The sequence below is a fragment of the Eulemur rufifrons genome, chromosome 2 (assembly GCF_041146395.1).
Source record: "Eulemur rufifrons isolate Redbay chromosome 2, OSU_ERuf_1, whole genome shotgun sequence".
NCBI lineage: Eukaryota > Metazoa > Chordata > Mammalia > Primates > Lemuridae > Eulemur > Eulemur rufifrons.
The window spans coordinates 9,733,452-9,760,829 of record NC_090984.1 but is presented as its reverse complement, the minus strand read 5'-3'; the positions used below and the strand labels follow the sequence as shown (position 1 = coordinate 9,760,829).

The 27,378-nt window shown below is 42.3% G+C and overlaps 2 protein-coding genes across 3 annotated transcripts in view; both read right to left on the bottom strand.

The window, feature by feature from the left end:
- Positions 1-487: 487 nt before the first annotated feature.
- On the bottom strand, positions 488-25,613 carry LOC138400293 (zinc finger protein 564). 2 transcript variants are annotated; one of them, XM_069495350.1, is made up of 7 exons: positions 25,463-25,613; positions 3,267-3,393; positions 3,005-3,065; positions 2,111-2,606; positions 1,909-2,026; positions 1,660-1,824; positions 488-1,407 (listed from the first exon to the last, which is right to left on the bottom strand). In XM_069495350.1, exons 1-7 carry the CDS (start codon positions 25,463-25,465, stop codon positions 1,145-1,147), a joined length of 1,233 nt encoding a protein of 410 aa, XP_069351451.1. In that variant the 5' UTR covers positions 25,466-25,613; the 3' UTR covers positions 488-1,144. The 2 variants fall into 2 exon arrangements, with proteins under 2 accessions (XP_069351451.1, XP_069351443.1); XM_069495342.1 differs by having other exon boundaries at positions 488-2,606.
- Positions 25,498-27,378, bottom strand: part of ZNF490 (zinc finger protein 490) — a 21,085-nt gene continuing 19,204 nt past the window's right edge. The window contains exon 5 of the mRNA XM_069489095.1: positions 25,498-25,946. Coding sequence (XP_069345196.1) covers positions 25,498-25,946 — 449 coding nt within the window. The remainder of the gene's footprint in view (positions 25,947-27,378) is intronic.

Genomic DNA, 27,378 nt, shown 5'->3' with positions numbered 1-27,378 from the left:
CACTTCAGTAGCTTCCACATTTTACCTGTTGTGAATAATGCTGTTGCGTACATGGGTATACAAATACCTATTTGAGACCTCACTTTCAATCTTCTTATTTTCCCAGTAGAAAAACTTAATGTTATTCCTATGTTAAATTTTCTGACAACCTACCATACTGTTTTCAACAGTACTTGTACCATTTTACATTGCCACTAACAGTGCACAAGGGTTTCAATCATTCCATATCCTTGTCAGCATTTCTTGTTTCTTGGTAGTACTAATCCTAATGGGTGTAAAGCGATATGTCATGGGTTTGATTTTCATTTCCCTAATGACTAACAATGTTGAGCTATGTGCTTATTAGCCATTTGTACATATTCAGAGAAATGTCCATATAAGTCCTTTCCTCATTTTAAAATTGGGTTGTGTCTTCAGGTGGGCTGCTAAAACAAAATACCATACACTAGATGGCGTGAGTAACAAACATTTATTTCTCACAGTTTGAGAGGCCAGGAAGTCCAATATCAAGGCACTGGCAGATTCGGTGTCTGGTGAAGGCCTGCCTCCTATTTCAAAAGAAGGCTATCTTCTCACTGTGTCCTCTCATGGTGGAGAGCAAAATTAACTCTCTAGGGATTCCTATCAGGAGACTAACCCCATTTATGAGGCCTCCACCCTTATGATCTCATCTAATCCTAACAACCATCAGAGACATTTCCTCTGAATACAATCACATAATGGGGGGCATATAAACTTGGGGGAGACATATACACCCAGTTCCAACATTCAACCTCTGGTCCCCCAAAATTCATGTCCTTCTCACATGTAAAACACATTCATCCCATCCCAAAGGCCTCAAAAGTCTTAATTAATTCCAGCAGGAATTCTAACGTCTAAACTCCAAAGGATCATCTCAATATCATATAAATCAGATATGGGCGAGACCTGATTCACGGTGAGGCAAAATTCTTCAGCTCCAAACCTGTGAAACTGAACTAGTCGTGTACTTCCAAAGTACAATAGAGACACAGGCATAACACAGATGTTCCCATTCCAAAAGGGAGAACAAGACAGGAAGAAGGGGTGAGCTCCCAAGCAAGTCTGAAATCCAGAAGGTAAACTGAAAACCTTCCATATTTTTTACACTTGTAGTTCTCCTTCACTATGCATTCTCATGTGTACTTGATGGCTGTGTGACAAACGAAAGATTTCCCACATCCCTAACATAAGGTTTATCTTCACTATGACCTCTTTCGTGTCTTTGAAAGGAACTGGAGTAACTGAATGTTTTCCCACATTTCTTACATTCATAGGGCTTTTCTCCAGTATGAGTTCTTTCATGTATTCGAATGGAACTGGCATAATTGAATGCTTTCCCACATTCTTTACACACATAGGGTTTCTCTCCAGTATGAGTTCTTTCATGTGTTCGAACAGAACTAGGACAGTCAAAGGCTTTACCACATACCGTACACTTATAAGGTCCATCTCCAGTGTGCAGTATCATATGCTTTCTAATCCTTTTGAGAGAAATGAAGGCTTTTCCACATTCCTTACAAACGTAGGGTTTCTCTCCAGTGTGAGTTCTTTCATGTATTTGAAATGAACTAGGACAGTCAAAGGCTCTACCACATATTGTACACTTATAAGGTCCATCTCCAGTATGGCTAATCATATGTCTTCGGACACTTGGGAGAGAAATGAAGGCCTTTCCACATTCCTTACATTCATAGGGTTTCTCACCAGTGTGAGTCCTTTCATGTGTTCGAACATTACTGGAAGAACTGAAGGTTTTGCCACACTTATTACATTCATAGGGTTTCTCCCCAGTATGAGTTCTTTCATGTTTTCGAACATAACTGGGAAAAATGAAGGCTCTCCCACATACCTTACATTTATAAGGTCCATCTCCAGTGTGCCTAATCATGTGACTTTGAAAATTTGTGAGAGAAATGAATGCTTTCCCACATTGCATACATTCATGGGGTTTCTCTCCAGTGTGAGTTCTTTCATGTATTCTAAATAAACTGGGACGGTCAAAGGCCTTCCCACATTGCTGGCATTTATAAGGTCCATCTCCAGTGTGCCTAATCATGTGTCTTTGAAAACTTGGGAGAGAAATGAAGGCTTTCCCACACTCCTTACATTCATAAGGTTTCTCTCCAGTGTGAGTTCTTTCATGTATTTGAAATAAACTGGGACGATCAAACGCTTTCCCACATTCCTGACATTTATAAGGTCCCTCGCCAGTGTGCCTAATCATGTGTCTCCGAACACTTGGAAGAGAGATGAAGGCTTTTCCACATTCCTTACATTCATAGGGTTTCTCACCGGTGTGAGTTCTTTCATGTCTTCGAAAAGACTGACAAGAACTGAAGGCTTTCCCACATTGCTTACATTTATACGGTTTTTCTCCATATTCCTGGTACTCATATGGTTTGTGTCCAGCGTGAGATCTGATGTGCCTACTAAGGGATGAATGATGCATGAAGACCTTCCCACACAAACTACATTCCCAAGGTTTTACAACACTAGGAATTTTCTTGTCCAGATTAAGATTTAGAATCTGGCTGAAGGTTTCTCCACATTGATCATGTTCACAGAGTCTCTCTACCATATGATTGCTGTAAAAAATAGAAAGCATGATATTAATGGTTTATTAATGACTTTATATTTATTAATGGGTAGTGGACTTCCATTTTTACCACAATGGAGGAAACAGTAGGTTTTTAGCTCTGAATTATTTAAAAGTGAATGGATTAAGTGCTCTGCACGAGGACTCAACAGTAGCTATTAACATAACTACAATATTCATATATATATACAGTTTCCTAATACTGTTACTACATTAACTATTTTGCAAACACTGAACATCTGTGTCTCATTTATGTATATATTTCTGGTGAAAAAGTTCTATGAATAAATTTGAAGCTGGGCTTACTGATTTTGTTTGTTTTTTAAATTCCATGACATACTAAGGTTCTTTCATGAGACACTATTTTCTCTTATGAGTGCAAATTACCTTAGAAGTCTCCCCTGATTTTTGTACCAATCTTCAATGTTCTGGTCTTCCCATTTTTTTCCTAAAATATAGTCAGAAAAACCATTATGAATTGATAGAAATTATAGAAAAGTGATTACATTTTAGGTTCTTGATGGGCTGCAAACAAACCTGATTTATTCACCCAAGTATTCCCTTTTCTACATTCAACATCACGCAACAGTGTTAATGAGCAAGAAACACTTCTATAATTGACCAAGAGTAGGAACGATGTCATCCTTACCTATACAGGCCAGGTTTCTAAAGGTTTCTCGCATCACATCTCTGTAGAGTTTCTTCTGGGAAGGATCCAACAAAGCCCACTCCTCCAGGGTGAAGTTCACAGCCACATCCTCAGAGGCCACTGAGTCCTAAAACATTCCACACATGTTTAATGGAGGAAGGGTGAGACGACAGAACAGGGATGTATACTAAATTCATAAAAGTTCAGAAAGAATTTGGCGTTCCCCAAACATTCATTTTCTGATGAATAAACATGATTTCAGAATTCTAACTCTGTCCACACTCACTTCCTCATAAATTTAATAGCACCATGAAAACATGGAACTGATGTCCATGTTTTTATTGTGGTCACTGCAAGTTTTATTGGTTTCTAATGGCAGGATCCAGTTCAAATGAAGGAAATGCTATACAAACAAAACAAATTTTAAGACCATCATTCTGTGTGCAAAAAACTCTTCCATTTGCTTTCAGATCACACACCAACACTCAGCATTCCATGAAACACAAAGTGAAATCTGAGTCAAGTTTCCATGAACACACACTGAAGAAGTGGAAGCATTTTCTTCTATTCCCCTCACCAAACATGAGATGCCAGATGGCCTGTAGAAATCCACCTCGTGGCAAAGTCCAGCTGTCCATACGTTCCTGAAGGACTCCAGGCCATCAGAAGTGGTCAGATCAAGCTGGCTGAATGAAAATATTCCTCTGCAGAAGTATTAATTTTAACTTGCAGTGTAATATTTATTATAAACTTAGTGTTTTCTTTCATTCTCTGTCCCATTTCATGAGGCTAGGAAGTTATTGAGAAGATAGAACTAAGGCATGAGGAAGACGACAACTTAGACTCCCTGAAAAAAATCCCTACAGCCATGAGCCTCAGGGCAGTTTTCCACCCATTTTTAGCACACATATACTGAGAAGACAAAATACCAGAAGAACTTTTCCTGGTAGATCTCCAACTATACACCCTATGCGCCTTGCTGACCTGGAGGAACAGATTAAGAGCTGCAATTTCAAAGAGATTTCATTTAAATCCATATGGTTTAGTGGTGAATTTGCCCATGATTATATAATGATAAAGAGATGAGCAATGCTTTCCCCCGAAAGAATGTAACATCTTCTTTCTTTGACTTCAGGAGGGAATGATTCCTGATCAATCCTTATATGACATTCCATTGTATAATGTCAAAGCAAAATGAAATAAGGAGAAAGATGGGTTCTTGGAAAGAACTCAATATCCCCAAGATAGCCCCTTTTCAAAATATTTTCTAAATTCTATAAATCCCCAAAAGATTGTTTAAGAGTCAACAAAAAGTACTTCCTTAAACCTAACGGGAATAATGAATGTCTAACAATACTTAAAGTCTTCTGAAGAACATCATGATGGCTTGCCCTAATCTTTATCAAGAATTCTAAAAATAAAATATTGCAGAGGGATAAATAAATAGCCTAAGGGAAAGACAGAGTCACCAATGGCCTGGCATTTATATGGAAAGTTGAATGGAAAGTTGATTAATGACAGGACAGACTCTGGGAGGCTGAGGCGGGTGGATCGCTGAAGGTCAGGAGTTCGAGACCAGCCTGAGCAAGAGCGAGACCCCGTCTCTACTAAAAATAGAAAGAAATTATATGGACAACTAAAATATATATAGAAAAAATTAGCCGGGCATGGTGGCGCGTGCCTATAGTCCCAGCTACTCGGGAGGCTGAGGCAGTAGGATCGCTTGAGCCCAGGAGTTTGAGGTTGCTGTGAGCTAGGCTGACGCCATGGCACTCATGCTAGCCTGGGCAACAAAGTGAGACTCTGTCTCAAAAAAAAAAAAAAAAAAATGACAGAACAGGCATTGTGGAGCAGTGGCTAAATACATGGGCAGGGAAAAACTGCTACCTAATTGGAAATGTATACTGCATTCCCTTCTATTCCATGGGCAATAATAAATTTATTGTAGATTTGTATACAAAAGATAAAACCAGAATACTTTCAAAGTCACAGGTAAATTTTTCTTGACCTAGACTGTAACCCATAAAGGAAGAGATTGACAGATCAAATGTATTAAAATTAAGGGAGTTTGGCCAGGCATGGTGGCTCACGCCTGTAACCCTAGCACTTTGGGAGGCCGAGGCAGGTGGATCCTTTGAGCTCAGGAGTTTGAGAGCAGCCTGAGCAAGAGCGAGACCCCATTTCTACTAAAAATAGAAAGAAATTATATGGACAACTAAAAATATACATATAAAAAAAAAATTAGCCAGGCATGGTGGCACATGCCTGTAGTCCTAGCTACTCGGGAGGCTGAGGCAGGAGGATTGCTTGAGCCCAGGAGTTGGAGGTTGCTGTGAGCTAGGCTGATGCCACAGCACTCTAGCCTGGGCAACAGAGTGAGACTCTGTCTCAAAAAAAAAAAAAAAAAAAAATTAACGGAATTAAAAGACAAACAACTAAGAGGATGACAAATATCAGTAATACATGTAATATAACTGAAACATATTTAACAAAAGAGGAAATAGCCAAATAAAATGCCACGTAGATCCCAGTTCACACTAATTAGAAAGATAATAATATAATCCCAAGTGTTGATCACCACTGCGAACAAGTAACAGTTATGCAGGAATGGCAGAAAGGTCAACTGATACAATCTGTAGCCCAGCAATCTTTCTCTAATGTCCTGAGAATTTACTGTGCATTTGAACTTGCAGACTGATACAAAAATGATAGGAATAGTATTTTTACAAGAGCAAGAAATAAACTCAAAAAGCCCAAACATCAAAACCACTGGAATAGATAAGTGAGTCGGATGGGCTGCAACATCAGACATCAGTATGTATGAAGCATATGGAGGTAAAGAAACCACTAAAGGCAAACCTTTTCATTGCAATTCCACTAATACTCATTTATTGAAAGTTCAAAGGGGCAAAACTAGAAGAACACAGGTTAGTGAAAAAGAAAAGATGGTAACAGAGTAAGAAATAACCAAGGTATCAGGAAAATGGTCATCCATGTGGCATGACAGATTGGTCCAAGGTGGACGTATAAGACTCTAACCACTGCCTGAGACCCAGTTATGAATCTAGATGATGATTTCAAGGGTGTTTGTGTTGTTATTATTACTAAATTATACCACAAAACATTTTATTCATTCTTTTGTGAATGTATCTCATGATAAAAATTGAAAGAATTAATTAAGCCTGGAAAAGAACATAACTTGTATTATGTTTATTTATCTGCCCTGTAATGCAGTAGCAAAAATTGGTGATGAGCCAAGTGTTTATTTAGAAAGAACTGATTATATAAATGTACCATCTAATTCATCTTTTAAACATGAAGGGTGGCATGCATTGATATGCAAAGATCTGAAGGATACACAAGTAGAACAACTTTTAAAAAGTATATCACAAGGCCGGGCGCGGTGGCTCACGCCTGTAATCCTAGCACTCTGGGAGGCCGAGGTGGGCGGATCGTTTGAGCTCAGGAGTTCGAGACCAGCCTGAGCAAGAGCGAGACCCCATCTCTACTAAAAATAGAAAGAAATTATATGGACAGCTAAAAATATATATAGAAAAAATTAGCCGGGCATGGTGGTGCATGCCTGTAGTCCCAGCTACTCGGGAGGCTGAGACAGGAGGATCCCTTGAGCTCAGGAGTTTGAGGTTGCTGTGAGCTAGGCTGACGCCATGGCACTCACTCTAGCCTGGGCAACAAAGTGAGACTCTGTCTCAAAAAAAAAAAAAAAAAAAAAAAAAGTATATCACAATATATATACCATTCCTGTTTGTATAACTGTTATGATCACCTGAAGACAAAAATGGACCCCTTTCTAAGGTTTGGTTCAAATGTCGAGACTGATAACACAACACATATACCAAAGGGTTTACTACTTAATAATTGAGGTCTCTGGGGACAGCAGGGCAGGCCTCTCCAGCAGATACAAAATGGCTTGAGGCAGCACAAAAAAGGAGCCTGGCCTGCATGTTTTATTGAGGTTGAGGGTGAGGTAGTGTGAATGTTCACACATAAAGGAAGGGGCTTTTGTGGACTGAATATTTTGCCAGTAAAAAAAGCAGAGATCTTAAGCTTTTTTTATCACCTTGTTTTTGAAGTGGGTGACAACAGCAGTAGGCAGTAAGGAGGGGTTGAGGAGTTAAATCTGTCACCAAACATGAAAAAATAACATTAGAGACTTCCAGTTTCTGGTCTGAACTGTAAGGAGCTAGATGCCATCATTCTCATCCTCATAAGAAAAAGCGAAACATAGGTCCATCAGAGAATTGAGGTCACAGGGCAAACCAGTGACCCCAAAACTGGAGAGACAGTCAGGAAAAGTAGCCATTTTGAATTATGTCCAGAATATTCCATTTCTCTTACCAAGGCCTGTCATCAGAAGGATCTTGTTCAACAGAGTCTAATCACTGGGATTTTACCTGTACATAACCGAACTGGGTGAAGCAAATACCCAACCTTAGTCCCTCCAGCCTTCCTGCCTCAACTAAGGAGGTGAGGGGGTGGGGGAGGCCAAAAAACAAGGGTGAAGATGATAGTTTTCTTTTTCCCCACTTCTGACAAGTTGAGTCTTTCTCAACACTACTTCTCCAACTCTCTGACTCCAATTAAGTGTCCTACAGATCAATTCAACTCTAATACTAACTGCAGAAATAGCATGTGACTCCACAGGTTAAGGGCTCGGTCCCACAAGACTGCCCCCACTTCAAATGCAAACTCCAAATGTGGTGCCTAGACTACTCACACAAATCTGTCTAGTATACTACGAATATGGGATCCCCATAACACACCTTCATGATAGATAATGCCCCACAACACTCGCACAACTCAAGAGGGCACTTTACTTAGTACACCAGTTCATTACAAAGAATACAACTCAGGAACTACCAAATGGAAGACATGCATAGGGCAAAGTATGGACAGGAGGGCACAGAGCTTTTGTGCCTTTCCAGGTTAACCACCCTCCGAGCACCAACCCGGAAGCACTGCAGACCCCTTCATTTAAGAGTTTTAGTGTGGTCCCATCACCCAGGCATAATTGATTAAATCACTGGTCGCTGGTGAATAGCTAATTCTCCAATCCCTCTCCCCTCCATGGGGGTTAGAGGTTGAGGCCTAAAGTTCCAAGCCTCTAAGACAGTGCTCTGAGGACCAAACTCCCATCCTGAAGCTATCTAGGGACCCGCCAAGAATCATTTCATTAGGACAAAAAACACTTCTATCACCCTTATCTGACATGAAATTCAAAAGTACATAGGAGAGCCACAGTAGGAAATGGGTATCTTTCTCATAATACCACAGAAGGCCACAACCCAGGGCCACAAGCTCACTGTAAGACTGAGAATTTAGTATCGTGTCTAAAAGAAATCCACTTTAAACACAAAGACAAACAGATATTAAAAGGAATTTTTTAAAAAGCAAAGGGATAGAGAAATACATAGGATGCTAGTAAGCAAAAGAAACATGGCATAGCTATATTTATATCACAAAGTAGACGTCAGAGGAAGGGAAAAAAACAGATAAGCTGGGCGCAGTGGCACATGCCTGTAGTCCCAGCTACTCCAGAGGCTAAGGTGGGAGGATCACTTGAGCCCAGGAGTTCAAGGCTGTAGTACACTATGATTGAGCCTGTGAGTAGCCACTGCACTCCAGCCTAGGCAACATGAGAACATATTTCTAAAAAAATTTAATAAAAATAAAAAATCACATTGAGATATAAATGAACATTACATAATACAGAGGGCTCAACACTCCAAGAAAACCTAACAATCCTTAGTGTGTATTTGTATATGAGAGTGGCAAAATACATGCAACAACTGATAGAACTACAAAGAGAAATAAATGAATCCACTTGTATAGTTGGAGACTTCAACATCCCTCTACCAGTAATCAAGATATCCAGCAGGCAGAAAATCAGGAGGGACACAGTTGAATTGAACAGCACCAAATAATTCAATTTAATTGAATTCAACTACGGAAAACTTCTTCCAACAATGACAAAATACACATGCTTCTCAAGTTTAAATGGAACATTCACAAAAATAGACCAAATACTGGGACATGAAACACACTTCAACAAATTTGAAAAAAAGAGAAAGCATACAAAGTATGCTGTCAGATCACAAGTCATTCATCTAGAAATCAGAAACAGAAAGATACTTACCAACCCTCCCAAATCCTTACAGATTAAACAACACACTTCCAAATAACACATGGATCAAAGAAGTCTCATGAGAAATCAAAAATTTTGACCTAATGAAAATGAAAACAAATCTTATCAAAATGTGTGGCTTGCAGCAAAAGCAGTGCATAGAGGAGTATTTACAACATTGAACACATAACACTAGAAAAGAATAAAGGTCTATAATCAGTAATTTAAGCATCTAATTCAGGAATATAGAAAAACAAGAGCAAATTAAACCCAAAATAAGCACACAAAAAGACAAAAATTAGAGAAGAAATCAATGGAACTGCAGGAAATCAACAGAGATAAAAAACAAAAGCAAAAGCTGGTTATTGAAGAACAGAAATGAAAGGAGGAAAAAGCAAAAACTAAAAAGCATCTGAAAAAATCCACCATCCATTCATGATAGTAAAACCACAATAGAGGGGAACTTCCTTCTCAGAAAGAATTAACAGTGAGAAAGTAGATGCTTTCTAGATAAGATCAGAAACCAGTCCTAGATAAATCAGTAAGACAAGAGAGGAAATAAGTACACAGATTAAGAAAGAAGAGAGGCTGGGCATAGTGGCTCACACCTGTAATCCTAGCACTTTAGTGGGAAGATTGCTTTAGGCCAGGAGTTTGAGACCAGGCAGCGCAATAGTGAGATCCTGTCTCTACAAAAAAATTTAAAAAAAAGGAAGAAATAAAATTGTCTTTGTTGTATAAGACATGCTTGCATAAAAAGATATACAGATAGCATATAAGCATATGAAGGCATGCACATTTTGTCATTTGGGAATTGCAAATGAAAAAATGAAAGACTAACAAAACCCTTATTAGAATGACTAAAATTGAGTATGCTGAAAGTACCAAATGATGGCAAAGATGTGACACAACAGAACTCTCATTTGTTACTGGTAGGAATGGAAAACTATACACTTATTTTGGAAGATGGTCAGTTTCTTATAAAACTAAACGTCATCTTAACATATGACCTACCAATCAAAGACTCCTTGGTATTTACCAATATATTAAATTGAAAACTTATGTTTGCACAAAAACCTGTTTATAGATTTTATGCATAATTTCCAAAAATTCAAGTTAACTAAGATATCTTTCATAAGCAAATGAATAAATAATCTGTGATACATCCATATGATGGAATTATTGCTCAATGATAAAAAGCAATAAAGTATTAATATCAAGCCATGATAATAAGACAGAGGTATCTTAAAAGCACACTGCTAAGTGACGGAACCCAAACTGAAAAGGCTGTATATAGTATGATACCAACTATAAGATATTCTGCAAAAGACAAACTATGGGACATTAACAAGATCTTTGGTTGCCAGGGATTTCAGGATGGGAAGGAAGGATGAATGAATACACGAACTGCAGGGGATTTTTAGGGCAGTGCAACTATATTATATGATACAGAAACAACAGACACACGTCATTACGTATTTGTCAAAACCCACTGAATATGCAACACAGATCAACTCTAATGTAAATTGTGGATGTTAATGAATCAATAATACTCATTCATCAATTGTTACAAATGCGCCACAGTAATACAAGATGCCAAAAATAGGGCAAATTGTGTGGAAACAGAAAAGTAAAGTGGAAAAACACCTGTACTTACTGATCAATTCTAATGTAAATTTAAAATCATTCTGTAAAAAAATAACATCTATTAGGAGAAAAAAAATGAAGATAGACTAATGACAATTCACCCCTGAAGAATAAGTAGACACTCACCATGTCATCTTTCATGGAATTGAATTAAACTTATTTTTCAGTAAGCCATTATGAGGTCTTCAGCCTAAGACTGGGAAGGGAGGAGAAAGTTCCATCCAATACCTTGTTCAGGAGCCCAGCACTGTCAGGAACTAGGACATGGATGAGTATCCTTGCATTGTGGACTTAGTATATAGAGAGACACATATTACCTAGATTTATATTTTGGGTATCTGTGACCTAAGAAACACAGATATTTTACTACAGATGGGAAACACTTATACAATCACCCAAGTATCTGTAAACATGTGCAAATGGGGACAATTTTTGCCCAGTGCTAAGATGAAAGCCTGATGCTTGGTCAGTTGTGCTGACCCTTGGATCCTTTAACACAGACGTGTCATGAAAAGCAGCAACTTTCCACTGAGCTCCACGATGTAAGCATGTGGCAATGTTGTCCATGAAATCTACCAACTCCTCACTGTTGTTCACTCAGTTAATCTATTATAATAATGCTTTCCAATCCTTCAAGGCCCTATTTAATTTATATTAGGCCACATTAACTAATTTAACTGGCGATGAAAGTCTGTGAGATTCCATTTTGCCACTTTGTAAATACCAAAGACTTAATTTATTTCTTACCACGTAAAAGTGACCCTGCTCAGTATGGGATATTTTAGGACCACAGGTGCTATGACCATAGGGAATCCAGGCAGGATAATAGTTCTGATGATTAAGCAGGCATATTTGTTTATCCTCTACTTTATTCACTACTCTCCTAAGATTACAGGGTGTACCTTGCTTAAATTTAGCGGGATCACCTAGTATAAGTTTAATTTGAGCCTTATGTTAATTAACTGCACTAAGGATTGATAATTAGTGCATTACAGCAGATATGAATTCAAAACCTGCCCTGTAACAGGCACAAGAACCATGCAGTTTTCTTTTATCTTTTTTGTTGTATAAATACTTTTATTAATGTATTTTGAATTTCCAATTGGGTCAAATTATGGACCTCTGTTTCAGTATCTATGTATTTTTTTGTTCCCTCCCTCCCAGGTTTGTTTTTTGGCCTCTGGATACACTTCAGGGAGGGGAAAAGGGGCTGTCTTGTCTACCCCAGTATTTATAAATTTTCCCCCCGCATCAGTATCATCAGTGCAATGGGCCTCCTCCACAGCAGTGATTATTCTGTAAGGTTTAAGGACTCTTGGCTTAACTTGGGTTTGAAGCTTTGCTATGCCACAAGTATCATTCCATATAACAGGAGTCAGGATCTTTGTGGTGATGGACACACAGGCAGTGGTAGCCACAGTGCTTAAGGGTCCTGGTAAGCCCTCTGCTATTAGGAGTGTGGCCTGGCTTCAACTTGCCATCTAATGGCTGCCTTTCCTGCTCTCTTCTTCTAAAATGACTGTTCCCTCTGGTACAGTCTTTCCTCTCAGCACCCTGAGGGGTGCTGGACAAAGTATATGGCCAAAGTATAGCAGTAGTCACAGCTTCATTCTAAAAGAGAAAGAGAGGTCCAGACCAAGACATACCACCCACAACCTCATTAAGGAGGGCCCCAATGCCATACTCCTGTTTCTAAATGCCAAGGAGGGTATCAAAACTGGTTGACCCAGACTTGCTAGGTCTCGACAATGCAACAGAGTGGCACAGCTCAAAGCAGAAGTTCCCCAAGAAGCAGCAGCTCCAACTGCATGCCAGCCATCAGGCAGCAGAACAGGTTAATAAATCAGAGCAAGAGAAGACAAACTGTGTGGTGGTCAACATCTAGATGTCTTATTCACAGCACCAAATGCTATGATCACCTGCAGAGGTGTGGTCCTGATGTTGATGCTGATGATGGTGTGTCACACACAAACACCGAGGGGATACTCTATAACCACACCAGACCAATATGGCTCAACTTTTATATAACAAAGTTGTGAGTTGTTTTTCAGTTGCCATGGACCTCCAGCAAGAGTTGAAGCTCATGAACATGCCCAGATGAACCGAGCATGCCCAGATGAACCAAGCGTGCAACCACAGACACTAAGTGGTTGGACTGAGGAGCAGGAACTGAATTAAGACACAGACACTGCATGGTAGCATTCAGGATCAAATCAGATCAAGCCCTGGCATCACCCCATGGCAGGATCCAGTCAGACCACGCCTCCCAGCATCACCTCATTGCAAGATCCAATCACAGATCACTCCTTATTATCCTCTGACTATAAAACCAGCCCAACCCCCTTGTTCGGGGACACACTGCTTTGGGAACTATCCCTAGTGTGCTCCTTACTTGTGCCAAGTAATAAAGCCCCCTTGCTGTAACCAACTTGGCTGTGTCTGTGGGCCTTATCCTGCCATGTGAACAAACCTCTCTATTTGGGAGGTAACAAAAGAAGTTCCCGTGGGATGTCTGGTCCCATAAAGATACCGGGAGGAGAGGTACAAAGATTTTAGACAGTGTACCACATCCAGCTGGTTATTCTCTGCTTTTCCCTCATGTAAAATACCCACAACAAAGATAAATCTTTAAAAAAAAAAAAAGGCATCCATAGTCCTGTGGGAAAATTATAACTAAAACGCCACTTGTGTTTGAAACACAGAATGAAAGACAAATAGTTGATCATAATGCTGTCAACTGGAGAGGGGAAGTAAGCCTTAAGTAATATGGGATGGGATCTGGTTATTTAGAGATTCCCAGCCTTAGGAAGAGCTAGGCTGGGGGACAGGGTGGTGGGTTTGAGACCCTGCTTCCAAAACCTTTCAAAGACAGGAGGGAGATGGGTCTCCGTGGGGTGAAAGTAGGGACTAGGGACCCCCAGGACCACAGCCCTTCCCACACACAAACCCCACACAGCGAGTGGGGATCCTCCCTTGATCACAGCACAATCTGGGACAGACGCAGGGCTGCCGGGCTAAGGCCCAGGTTACCACGTGAATGGACGATACAGGACGCCCGGGGTCCCGGCTGCCGGCCCAGCCCCACCGTGCAGGCTGGAGGGGGCCGACGGCCGAACTGCAGACCCTGGAGTTGACCGCTGTGAGGCCTAGGTCCCATCACAGCTGGTTCCAGCAGGTTCCAATCAGGCCCTCCTGATCGTTCAGTCGCCCGCCCTGCACACGCACCATTTGCCGGCTTCAGGGGTGTCCCGGTGTCCTCCCTAGGGCTCCTGCGATCATTGCAGGTCACAGCACAACAGAAGTTGAGGCAGAGCCACCTGACACTGTAAGGGGCAGGTGAAACGGGCTCAGTGACGCCACAATAGGGACTCCCCTCCCGTCCCCGTCCCCCCGCGGCGCGTCTGATTGGACAGTTTCTACAGCCCGCCTCCTTTAGCCAGAGCGACAGTTGCGAGAGCCCAGAGAGGCTACATGGCGGAGCAGACTTGGCTTGGCTTCCTCTGTCCTTTATAATCTGTCCTAGCCAGGGACATTACATTTAAGAACTTGTTCCCAGTTTAGAAGGAGTACTGGCACAGGCGTGAGCAGGTTATTATTCCAAGCTCAGTTCCCTCATAGAGTGATCCTCTCACCCAGAGCAAAAGGAGCGCCCAGATGAGGCCAGAATGGAACAGGAGGGTCACCTCTTATCCAGGGACCAGGGGCTTGGCACAAGGCTACGAGGCCACTCATGGAACTGTCACCCTTGTTTAGAAACACACAAACGTAAATGTGACTTCACCATATGTAATAAAGAGTCTGCGCCCATTTTGATCTTTGACCGATGGCATCACTGAGGCTTCCACCCATCCGTTCCTTCCTCACCTCCCACACATGTGACGGTAGGAGATAGTGTGAACACTGCTGCCTGAACACCGCAGCCATAGCATGGGCTCGGGAACTCTTCTCACACCAACTACCACCAATAAGACATGTTCATTACAACTGTCAAGTGCACATCTTACACTGGAAGGGTATTCAGTCTTTTGAGTGTGATCCAAAGTAACTTTTTTTTTTTTTTTTTTTTTTTTTTTGAGACAGTATCTCCCTCTGCCACCCAGGTTAGCATGCACTGGCACGATCATAGCTCACTGCAACCTCAAAGTTTTGGGCTCAAGCGATCCTCCTGCTTCAACCTCCCAAGTAGCTAGGACTACAGGTACATGCCCCCACACTTGGATAATTTTCTTCTGTTTTGCTTTTTTTTTCCCCCAGACACTATCTCACTCTGTCACACAGGCTAGAGTCCAGTGGCATCATCATAGCTCACTGCAACCTCAAACTCCCAGACTCAAGCGAACCTCCTGCCTTCGCCTCTCGAGCTGGGACTACAAGCAAGTGCCACCATGCCTGGCTAATTTTTTTTGATGTTTTGTAGAAACAGGGTCTTGCTATGTTGCCCAGGCCGGCCTCAAATTCCTGGCCTCAAGAGATCTTCTCACCTCAGCCTCCTAAAGTGCTGGGATTATAGGCATGAGCCACCTCACCCAGCCCAAAAGAACTTTAAAATATAAAAGGGTATGATATCTCTAAGGCAACTAAATTTTTATTCTCATTGGTAAATATAAGAAAAACAATAACAGATTATATAAATTTGGAATGAATCTGGAAACTTAGTATTTTTAACAGATGGATTTTAGTATTAGTATATTCAGATACATGTAATCACTACCACAGTGAATTTTCATCCCTCAGAAAGAAACCCATCATCTTCAGATGGTACCAGGTTCACGAAAATTTCTTTCTTCATGACCCTTAGGCCCTTGCCTAAGTTTCCCAGGCTGTTCCATCTCATTCAACTTAAGGCAGGGAAGGGGATTAGGCCTGCTCCACGGTTTATTTTATTCATTTCATTTTATTTAAAATTTTATATCCCTTTGATGCTGAAGAATGAGGAAGAAAAAAAAAAAAAAGAAGCCCCTATCCCCTTTACCTGTCCCTCCTGCCCTCCAATCTTCCTCCCCAAGTCCCCAGCCTTGAAAACCAGTAAACCTTCTGCCTCCGTAGATTTCCCTATTCTGGACTTTCATATAAACAGAATCATGTCACATGCAGTGTGTGTGGCTGACTTCTCTCACGTAGTATAGGTTTTTCAAGGAACATCCATGTCATAGCATGTTCCACTACTTTGTTTTTACAGTGGAATTATAGTCCATGGCATGGATATTACACATTATGTTTATCCATTCATCCACTGATGGATTACAGTCAGTCCTCCCTGCGCAGGGATTCTTTATCCATGGATTCAGCCAACCTCCAATCATGGCGATTGTGTATCATCTAGTTAGGCCTATAATGGTTAGTTAGGTCTGTATTAAACACGTACGGACCTTTTTTTGTCATTATTCCCTAAACAACATAGTATAATAACTATTTACAGAGCATTTATATGGTACTAGGTATTACAAGTGATCTAGAGAGGATTCAAAGTATACAGGAGGAAATATTCTCTTAATTCCCATTTTGGATTGTTCAGTGACAGCGTATAGAAATATGACAGATTTTTTGCAGGTTCATTTTGTATTCTGCTGATTTACTAAATTCATTTATTACTTCTAAATTTTTTTTCTTGGGGGGGTGTGGAATCCTTTGGTTTTTCTACATATAAGATCATAATATCTGCGAACAGCAAAAATTTCTCATCTACCTGTCCAATTTGGATATCTTTAATTTCTTTTTCTTGCCTAACTACTCTGATTAGAACATCCAGTATTATGCTGAATAGTAATGGTGAAAGAATTAAGTCTCAGTAGATTTTTAAAAATAGAATAAAAAATAAAAAATATTATAAATTAAAAATATGATTTTATAATACACATTTAAATATGAATATGAATAATAAATTTTATACTGTTTATATGTAATAAACTAAAACATAAAATATAAAAAATTAAATAAAAAATATATATGTACAAATTATCTCCTCTAACTACATGGGATGAACTTAGAACACAAGGAAAACTCAAGAATTCACAAATCTGTGGAAAATAACACTCACCTAAACAATTAGAGGATTCAAGAGAAATCAGAAAAATAGAGAGGAATGAAAATGAAAACACAATATAGGCCGGGTGCGGTAGCTCACGCCTGTAATCCCAGCACTCTGGGAGACCGAGGCAGGCAGATCGTTTGAGCTCAGGAGTTGGAGACCAACCTGAGCAAGAGTGTGACCCCATCTCTACTAAAATTAGAAAGAAATTATATGGACAGCTAAAATATATATATAGAAAAAATTAGCCGGGCATGGTGGCACATGCCTGTAGTCCCAACTACTCGGGAGGCTGAGGCAGGAGGATTGCTTGAGCCCAGGAGTTTGCGGTTGCTGTGAGCTAGGCTGACGCCAACGCACTGTAGCCCGGGCAACAGAGTAAGACTCTGACTCAAAAAAAAAACAAAAAACAAAAAAACCCCCACAATATACCTAAACTTAGGGAACTCAATAAAAGCAGAAGAAATTTTAGCCTGGGGCCTTTTTGAGTTGTCTTACTATCCTGTGATTGTGTTCATGGCTGCTGAGCTGATGATAGTGCAGAGGCTGTGTGAGTCTCATGACCTAGGCTCTGGATAGAAGGGAGGGGGCTCACAAAGTCTGTCTTTGACTTTACAACTGCTTCCTCCATCTCACATCACAGCCTCCATCTCATATCACAGCCATCTCAATTGCTGTTGAGAAATTTTCAAAAGAATGGACTGGGTACCAATTCCCAGAGAAGTTTCCCATCAAGAAGGCACAGAGAGGGAGCTTGAGATACAAAATTTAGAGCTGAGAATGGCCACAAGGCTAGCCTTGGAAAGACAGAATGTTGATACCCAAGGATTAGGATGCCCACAAGGAGATACCACTGGGAATGTCTTTATGTTTCAGAAACACAGAGATCCCAACCGTCTGACCTGTGGAACCTGCTGTAAAGTCAAAGACAGACTCCGGGAATCCCTTCCCTTCTATCAGGTGATGTTTGTGAGGTGAGGGCAGGTTTGGCCACAGAGGGTGTTTCCTAACATCACAAGGAGTTGCAAGAAAGGGCTGTTGGGAGCCAGCATTTCTCTTCCCCAGTCCTTCAATTCCTCCAAAGAAGGATCCCACGGTGGGTGGTGGAAAGAAGTGTTGCAAAGGTAAAAATCAAGGTTTAGGAGAAGTTAATACTCTCCTAGCACATGAAGGCATTTTTGTTTTTTTCTATTAACTATTTTTAACATATATACATACTGCTATAAGCATAGCTGTGAGTTTTCACAGATGTATATTTATGCCACCACCAAGTTGGAAAATATTTTAATAACCCCAAAAGAAATTGTGGGGGGTTGGGGGTTAGGGGAAAGGAACAGTGATGAATAGGTGGAGGGCTGGGCAGTGGCTCATGCCTGTAACCCCAGCACTTTGGGAGGCCAAGGAGGGAGGACTGCTTCAAGCCATGGTTTCCAGACCAGCAAGGGCAATAGAGAGACCCCATCTCTACAAAAAATAAAAAAATTAGCCAATGTGGTAGCCCTCACCTGTAGTCCCATGATACTTGGGAGGCTGAGACAAGAGAATCACTTGAGCCCAGGAGTTTGAGGCTGCAGAGAGCTATAATGATGCCGCTCCATTCTAGCGTGGGTGACAGAGTGAGACCCTGTCTCGGGGGGAAAAAAAAAAAAGTACAGCACAAGGGATTTTTAGGACCATGAAACTATTCTATATGACACTGTGGTGCTGGGTATATGACACATGCATTTATCAAGACTCACAGAAGTGTACAACAGAGTGAACCCCAATGTTATGCATGAACTTTAGTTAATAACAATGTTAACAGTTTTTCAGTTCTCAATATCAGAGGTAATACGTTGGTTCATCATTGTAACAAATACACTATACCTAAGGCAAGATGTTAAAAATAAAAGAAACTAATGCTACGGGAAAAGAAGTCTATGGGAACTCGGAAATAATCTGCTCAATTTTTCTGTTAACTATTAATTAAAGAAGGAAACAGCTGGGTGCAGTGGCTCACACCTGTAATCCCAGCATTTTGGGAGGCCAAGGTGGGAGGACTGCTTGAGGCCAGGAGTTCTAGACTAGCCTGGGCAACACTGCAAGACTCCAACTCTACAAAAAATTAAAAAATGAGCCAGGCATGGGTGGTGGTGCACACCTGCAGCCCTAGTTACTTAAGAGGTTAAGGCAGAAGGATCACTTGAGCCCAAGAGTTTGAGGCTACAGTGAGCATCACTGCACTCCAGCTTGGGTGAGAGAGCAAGACCCTGTCTCAAAAAAAATAAAAGGAAAGAAAAAAATTTTAAAGGCAAACAAACTGACATTCCATGCAAGATTCACAACTGTGCAAAAAAAGAAACCTGACATTTACAGTACAGACACAGTATGATACCATTTGTATAAGATTCATGCAAAAATAAAATACGGGGTTAAATACACAGTTAAGAAAAGAACATAATGTTATAATCCATAATACTGGCCCCATCTGGACAGAAATGGGATGATCTGGCCTCTAGGAGTCATTTTAAGAGGGGCAAGTGACAGTAAGTCTTCTTCAAAGTTTTGGCCTAGTTGTCATTAGAAGGACATTCCCTTTACAATGTTTCAGTTGCCTGTGCAGTTGTTTTATGTAATTTCCTCATATGTAACAGGTTGAGTAAGTTTCCACAATGCACACTCAATACACAAATAAATTTCAGTGCATTGTGAATTACTAGCCACAACCATTGAAAGTAAATTTTTAGAGGATAATATAGCCTATTAAAACTAATTCCTCTCAAAACTAATTTTTTAAGTCCTGAAAAATGTCCAGTGAGGGTATAAAATGATTATAATGGGAAAGTATACACTGAAAGACATCAATTTAGAAAGAAACACATGGAGAAATGACATATGTCCTCAGAAAGAGATTGAATATCACTATGATGTAACTTCTCCCAAATATATATAGTGTTTTATTAAATTCCATGAAATTCACACCAGATTTAATATGTTGCTGAACTTAAGGAAAACTACTTCTAAGTCAGGCACAATGGCTCATGCCTGTAATCCCAGCACTTTGGGAGGCCAAGGTGGGAGGATCGCTTGAGCCCAGCTGCTGAAGGCTACAGTGAGCTATGACACCAGTGCACTCTAGCCCAGGCAACAGAGCAAGACCTTGTCTCAAAAAATAATAATAATAATAATTTATTAGAGCAGCCCAAAGTTACTAAAATAGTGGGCCACTTTCTCTACAACACATCAAGGCTTTGAAATAATCAGGACATTTTGGCAGTAACAGAGAGATGGACAACTAGACCCATGAAAAATAGGAAATTCTGAAACCCAGGCATCTATAAAAGGTAAGTGAATCTATGACAGAGGGGATATAGAAAATACTAATGATGGACAGCTCCACACAAGAGACAGCGACAAGCGGTTATCTATAAGAGAATAATCAATCTTGTACCCATCATCTCCATATATGATAATCATTAAGTGTAGAGTTGCCTGTTGTAGCAAATTCTTATATAATTTTATGTTACTTAAGCATTCATTTTGAACATGGGTTGAACTTTCTCATACCAGAAGCAGGGCTCAGTCACCCTTGACACAATTTCAAGTTCTCTCCACCTCCTACCAGTTCCCCAATGTAGTCAATCCAGATATCTGCCTTATGCAACCGCCTCCTGGTGACCACTTCCCTATGGGACAACTACAACTTACTAGAATGGCCCCACTGTCCCCTGCACCCCACATGGACTGCACTGCACAGACAGACTGTAGCCATCACCTCTCAGCCACACCATGATGCCACGAAACTCCCACCTGCTTACTCTACACTCACCAATTAGAACTCCCCAAGGGGTCCCAGTAAAGGCTTCCACCCACAGATCCCTCTCTGGCTCCCCACCTGCTGGTTGAGTGTGCACATCCCAGACAGCTATCCCCCTCCCGTTGGCCTACAAGCCATGCTATACTCTTCTCTCTGGGATCTCTTCCCTAGAAGTCTGTTTCACCCACAGTCCACAAGGAAACCCACATTCAGGTTAAACACATTACCAAGCCTGGGGACCACTCCTGTGAAGATGCAGCCCTCAGTTAACTCACATCTGCATGTTGATGGAGGGAAACCTGAACAGCTGGGAAATTCAATTCTGGGAGCTCCACACACCTTACTCTCCCCTTCTCACGGTGTGGAGTCACTCCCTCCAACAGGGTCTCAATTCTCACCAGCAGCCAAATGTTTATCTGGAGTCAGTTTAAGGTTCTGACCTCCAGTGTCTTTTTTGTGACACCAACCAATTTTCCAACACCAGCTGGATGTCCAGCTGTTCATTTCTGACACCACCCGGAGTTGGCACAGAACCCACAAGTTCAGGGCTCAGTCCCACAACACTGTCCCAGTTCACATGCCAGTCACAAGCCCCGAGGACAACTCATACTTCTAAACAATTGCCTATAAATCATGGGCTCCCACTGCCCCCTCCTTAGCTTCAATAATTCGCTAGAACTAGAACTCAGCAAAACGCTGTACTTAAGTTTATTAGTATATCACAAAAGATATAACCCAGGAACGGCCAATGCAAGAGATGTATACAGCAAGGAAAGAGGGGCGGATGGGCAAAGCTCCCCCTCTCAGGGTGCACCACTCTCCCAGCACATCACTGTTCTCACCAACCTGGAAGCTCACTGAGTGTTTTTATTCACCAGTTTTTACGGAACACAGACTTCAGTCTTCCTCCCTTTCCTGAGGTTGGGGGCTGGCGCTGAAAGCGACAACCTTTCAATCATGGGTTTGGTCTTTCTGGTCTCTAATACCCATTCTGAAGCTATCCAGGAGTCCCCCCGTGAGTCTGGTATACAAGCAGACACACAGATCAATGGAACAGAATAGAGAACCCAGTTCATTAGCCTAAACTCAAGTATGGTCTGAAGGGGCTTTGTTAGGAATAACAAAAGACACTCTTCCTATCCCTCAGGAAATTCCAAGGGTTACAGGATCTCTGCTCAAGGAACTGCAGACAATCACCAAATATATTTTTTATTATACCACAGAAACAAATAAACTCTTAAATTCATATATTTTCTCCAAGAGGCAGAACTCAAAGGTGTCTTTTTGTAAGTTTGACCCTTACAGACATTCTCATTTTGCACAAATTACACTCTGACTAAAGCAACTCTGTGGATGGAAAAGCAAACTGCTGACAATGTTGAATTTTACCCAAGCTCTGTAATCCTGGTAAACAGCTATGATTAAAGAAACCCCCACCAAAACCATCCTTAGTGTTCTAGAGAAGCAGGCTACCGCAAAGAAACACCCTTCCCACTACAACTTAGATGTCCCCTTTGTATATTTGACAAGGCCAGACACAGACTCTCCAAATCCCCATTCTTTGCCTCATGAGTGATTAGCTAACAGTTATATCTTCACTCATCAGTCAAAACAAAATACTTGTGAGCCAAACTTTGGTTAAGTTTCTCTGCTTCCAGGCCTCTGAACTTTAACTTATCCTCAGCCTAAGCCAGGCTGAACTCAGGGTAAAACAGTCTCTGATCTAGCATTTGATTTTGCCATCTTCCACCATCCTCTCCCCTCCTATTTTATTACTAATATTGTTTGCTCTTCTCTATGGAAAAAAAGAGGCTATTTCTGCTTGAAATATACTGGGTGCTTTCCCCACTGCAATACTCCTTTGAAATAAAGTCACTTCTTACCTAAATCCAGATTTATTTCAGTAGACAACATCTAGAAACAGCCCCAGGACAAGTATAACTTCAGGAAGGATATCTGCCTATGGGTCCCCAGCTTTCCAGAGCTCTGAGCTTCTCTTAGTATAAAGGGATCCTCCCAAGGTCACTGTGAGCAGCTGGAATACCTGCAGGGGAGTCTCCCCAGGAAGACACAACCGAGCTTGCAATGACCTCCCTTTGCAGGCTCAAAATTGGCCTTAGCTTGGAGTCAATAGCCTCAGCCCTTTGCTCCCCAGTCAAGGCTGCTTTACTTTTAAAAAAGAAAATACCCAGTGTTTGAAGAATCCAACAAAACCACTGAAATTCACTGTTTATGTAAGGGGGAGGAAAGAAAATTGTAAGGCATTTATATTCTACAGCTCAACAGAAAAAGCTCAAGTATCTATTCCTTTCAGATGATAAAGATGTAATTTAATTATTATTTCCATGACAGATTATTTACTAAAAAATTATTTTTGGATATTTCTAGGTTCCATGTGATAGGATTGAGGATTAATCTCAAATGTCCAGATAACAGGATACAGAACAGAATTATCCACTATCACAAATTCTCCACCCTGCAAAGGAAAACTGGTGTTTTAGTGAATCTCTCACCAATTTATCTACAACACTTTCTTGTGGAAATGTATTCACTTCTCTGCAGCCATAATGAAGAGTAATTTTCCGTATTTCTCTGAGATTCTTATTTAGAATAGCATTCTCAGCCAGGTGAGGTGGCTCATGCCTGTAATCCTAGCACTGTGGGAGGCCAGAGGTGGAGGATCACTTCAGGTGAGGAGTTCCAGACCAGCCTGAGCAATATCGAGACCCCGTCTCTACTAAAAAATAGAAAAAATTAGCTGGGCATAGAGGTACATGCCTGTAGTCCCAGCTACTCAGGAGGTTGAGGCAGGAGGATCGCTTGAGCCCAGCAGTTGGAGGTTGCTGTGAGCTAGGCTGATGCCACAGCACTCACTCTAGCCCGGGCAACAGAGCAAGACCATCTCCAAACAAACAAACAAACAAAAAAAGAGCAGCATTCTCAAGGCTAAACCCTGGAACTCATTTGCAATCACCCAAAAGAAAAAGACCTGAGAAACCTACCACACGTCTGCGGAAGAAAATAAGAATTTTTAACAAATGGAATAAATATAAGACAAGATATTTAATGTTTTCTCCTCAAATCCACCTCTTTTTTGCATCTTTGTAATCATCTTATCATTCAAGCTCTACTGATAAAGTACTTTACATTTAATGAAGAACAGGATAAAACAAGTAAACAAATCTTTTCAAGCTGGTAAGTCTAGGGTGGGGCAGTGCTGACCTACCTATCATATTGCACACACGCCCCCACCACCACCACCCTGGCTCACTGACCACCCTCCGAAGCAACATTGCTGTGCCCCACTGCCTGCCAAAGTGCATTTTACTTTTCCGGTTCTTGCACCACTTCAAAGAAGTGGGTTTTTCTTGTCCTTTTGGGACAGTTTTTCTCCCTTCTTTAATCTAGAAGGATCCAGAGGGCAGAAATTTCTGTCTTATCCCCTCAATACCAGTATACGAACTGATATTGAAGGGAATTGAAACTGGGCTAGGGAAGAAAAGCTGTGTGTCCCACGGGAGGGCTATTTAGATGAAGGGTACACCAGGAGGCTCCTTCCAGCTCGGGGACATCCAGTTGCTCCCCGCGCCCCCCCAGGACCCCCTCCCCCAAACCTCAAGGTGACGGCTCAAGTTGTCCTCTAGGAGGAGTGAGCCAGACCCTCCAAAAGACTTAGCAGCTGTAGGCATCTTGGGTCAGGCCCAGGCAGTTCTGAAACCCATGACCTTTAAAGGGTCATGTTGGCTGAGGACACATGACCCTATGTAGTTTCCAAAGAATATCCACTACCCAAAGACATTCTGACAAGGCATCAGTACTTAGGAAAAATAAAAGGAGGAGAAGCACAAAGATGTTTTTACAGATTTTCAGGTAGTTGTTATCCCTTTTCCTCTCAGATTCAACATTCACAAACAGAAAACAAATGTTTTCAAAAGAGCCATCTATTGCTCTGTGAAAAAAACGATAAACATTTAAAATAATGTGTCTGTCTGAAATATGGAAAAACACAAATAGTTGATAATGTTGTCGTGAATTGGAGAAGGGAAGTCCCCGTCTGGGAATGACGGGAGGGAACCAGAAATTTAGGGATTTATTCCCAGCCCTAGAAAACACTAGGCTTGGGGACAGAGTCGTGGCTTTGAGACCCTGTTTCCGATCCATTTAGAAGACTCAAAAGGAAACCAGCCCCCCAGGAAGAAAGGAGGGACTGGGGAGCCCACAGACCGCAGCCTCTCCCACGCAAGACCCCCACACACCGAGTGGGACTCTCCCCGATGACCCTCCCGCAGTCACCGCACAATCTGGGGACACTCGAGGCTGTGGGCGGAGCTGCCCGGACAGGGCGCCGGGGCCGAGGCAGCCGCGCAGGAACCGAACAGGACGCTCGGGGGCCCGGCTGCCGGCCCAGCCCCACCCTCAGAGGGCCGCAGGGACCGAGGGGCGAGCTGCGCCAGCGGTGACTCGGGTCCGCAGACTCCGGAGCGGACCGCGGAGAGGCCCGGGTCCCGCCATAGCCGGTTCCGGCCGGTTCCAACCAGCCCCTCCTCCCCGCCTGGGGATGCCCGGCCCCGCGCACTCACCATTTCCTGGCTTCCGGGGTGACCTGGCGTCCTCTCTACGGCTCCCGCGGCCTGTGCAGGCCACAGCGCGGCGGAGGCTGTGGTGGAGCACCGAGGCCTCTCAGCGAAGCGGAGACGGAACCCCGAGCTCTGCGGACGCAAGAAAGGAAGACCCCGCGGAGTTGTTGAACGTTGCCCCCTCCCCCCTGCGGAGCTCCCGATTGGACAGTGCGCGCGGCCCCGCCCCGCCTCCCCTGATTGGATGGTTTTTTCAGGCCCCGCCCCTGAAGCCTGAGTGACAGGAGATGCGATGCTATAAGTGGCTGAGTGGCCGCTAGATTGACAGGTTCTTGGCCATATCCCTCGGCAGGCCCGGCTCCCTCCCTGCGCCTGTAACTGTCTATGCTGGGGAGGATATTTGCATTTAAGCAGAAAGTGTTTCGGGCTTCGCAGAGCAGACACTGGCGTCTTTCTGCACCCAGTGTGCCCTTGCTGCGTCTTCCTCCTGGACACGGGGTCAAACGTGTGTGCCCACGGAATTCCAGACTCAGTGTCCAGTGGAGCCATCCCCTAGCCACAGGGCAGGAGGAGCGCCCAGGCCAGGCCTGCCCACGGTGGAACAGGAGGGAGGAGCTGATGACCTCCACGGGTCAGATTTTGGAATGACGCTTTTGGCAGCATCACCAATGCTTTATCGTGCCTTGTCCCTCAAGCTACTCATTTTCAGGCAAGAAAATAAAAACACCAACAAGGAAATAAAATTATTAAATGCATAGGAATAAACTAGAGTTATATGGCAGCAAAATGCTATTAAAAAAATCAACAGGGAAGAAAAAGCAAACATTTGAACAATTCACAAGGAAACTTCACATTGAAAAGATTAAACGTATTCCCAAGCGTAGGAGCCAGATTCTCATTGCTGAAATGGAGCTCCAGGGTGGATCATTCCCTGGTGATAAGGCAGAGATACCTAAGAATTTAACCCTGGAGGCTCAATATGCCCTCCTGTCCCCTGCTCACAGTGTGGAAACTTTCCTTCCTTCAAAACCTCCATTTTCACCAGCAGGAAACCCTCACCTGGAGTCAGTTTAAGCTTCTGACCTAAATAAACTTTCTAATTCATAAACCCTTTCTCCAGGAGACAACCCAGACAAGTCTTTCTCTGAACCTGACCTTCACAGACTTAATTCATATATAGAAATTATAGTATTGACTCCAGTGACCCTATGCATGCCACAACCAAAACACTGTCCAGAAAATGGCCCCAGGAACAAGAGATACAACCTCAGAAACACAGAAGCCCCCAACCACATCTGCACGTGGGTCCCCTGCTGTCCAGTGCTCTGGGGCTTCCCAGAATCAGCACTGCTGCTGTGTCTGTCCTGAGCAGCTGGAGGGCACCTGCAGTGGGGGGCAGGCTGCCTGGGAAGCCTGAGGGGAGCCCCATGTCCCTCCTTTTGCAGGTTCCAGACTGGCCTGAGCTTGAAGCTACTGGCCTCAGGCTCTGCTGCCCACTGCAGGGTGTTCACCCGCTTCTTACCAACACTGATCAGTTAAATGGGACAAAGACCCGCAATCCCAGTGATAGAACGAGACACCAGCAGGGCCCCTGCTTTCCTCCTACGTTTATGTATAAAGTAGAAGAGGAAGATTCTAAAATACTTCATATGGATGTAACAACTGGCAAATAATTATTCCTCTGAGAAAACAAAGATGCCAGCTGTGATCTCATGAGATGTGTGTGTGTGTGCATGTCTGTATTGGTTTTCATCCACAGTTTGTACTTCATAACTCCCACAGCCCTTGCTACAGTAAACAGAACCTCTCTCTCCAGCCTCCTACCCTTCTTTCACTTGCCTCTCTGGAATGAGGATCTTATGACACACAATCAGATTAGAGTCCTGCCCACACCCTGGAGGAAGCTGCACAGAGAGGCA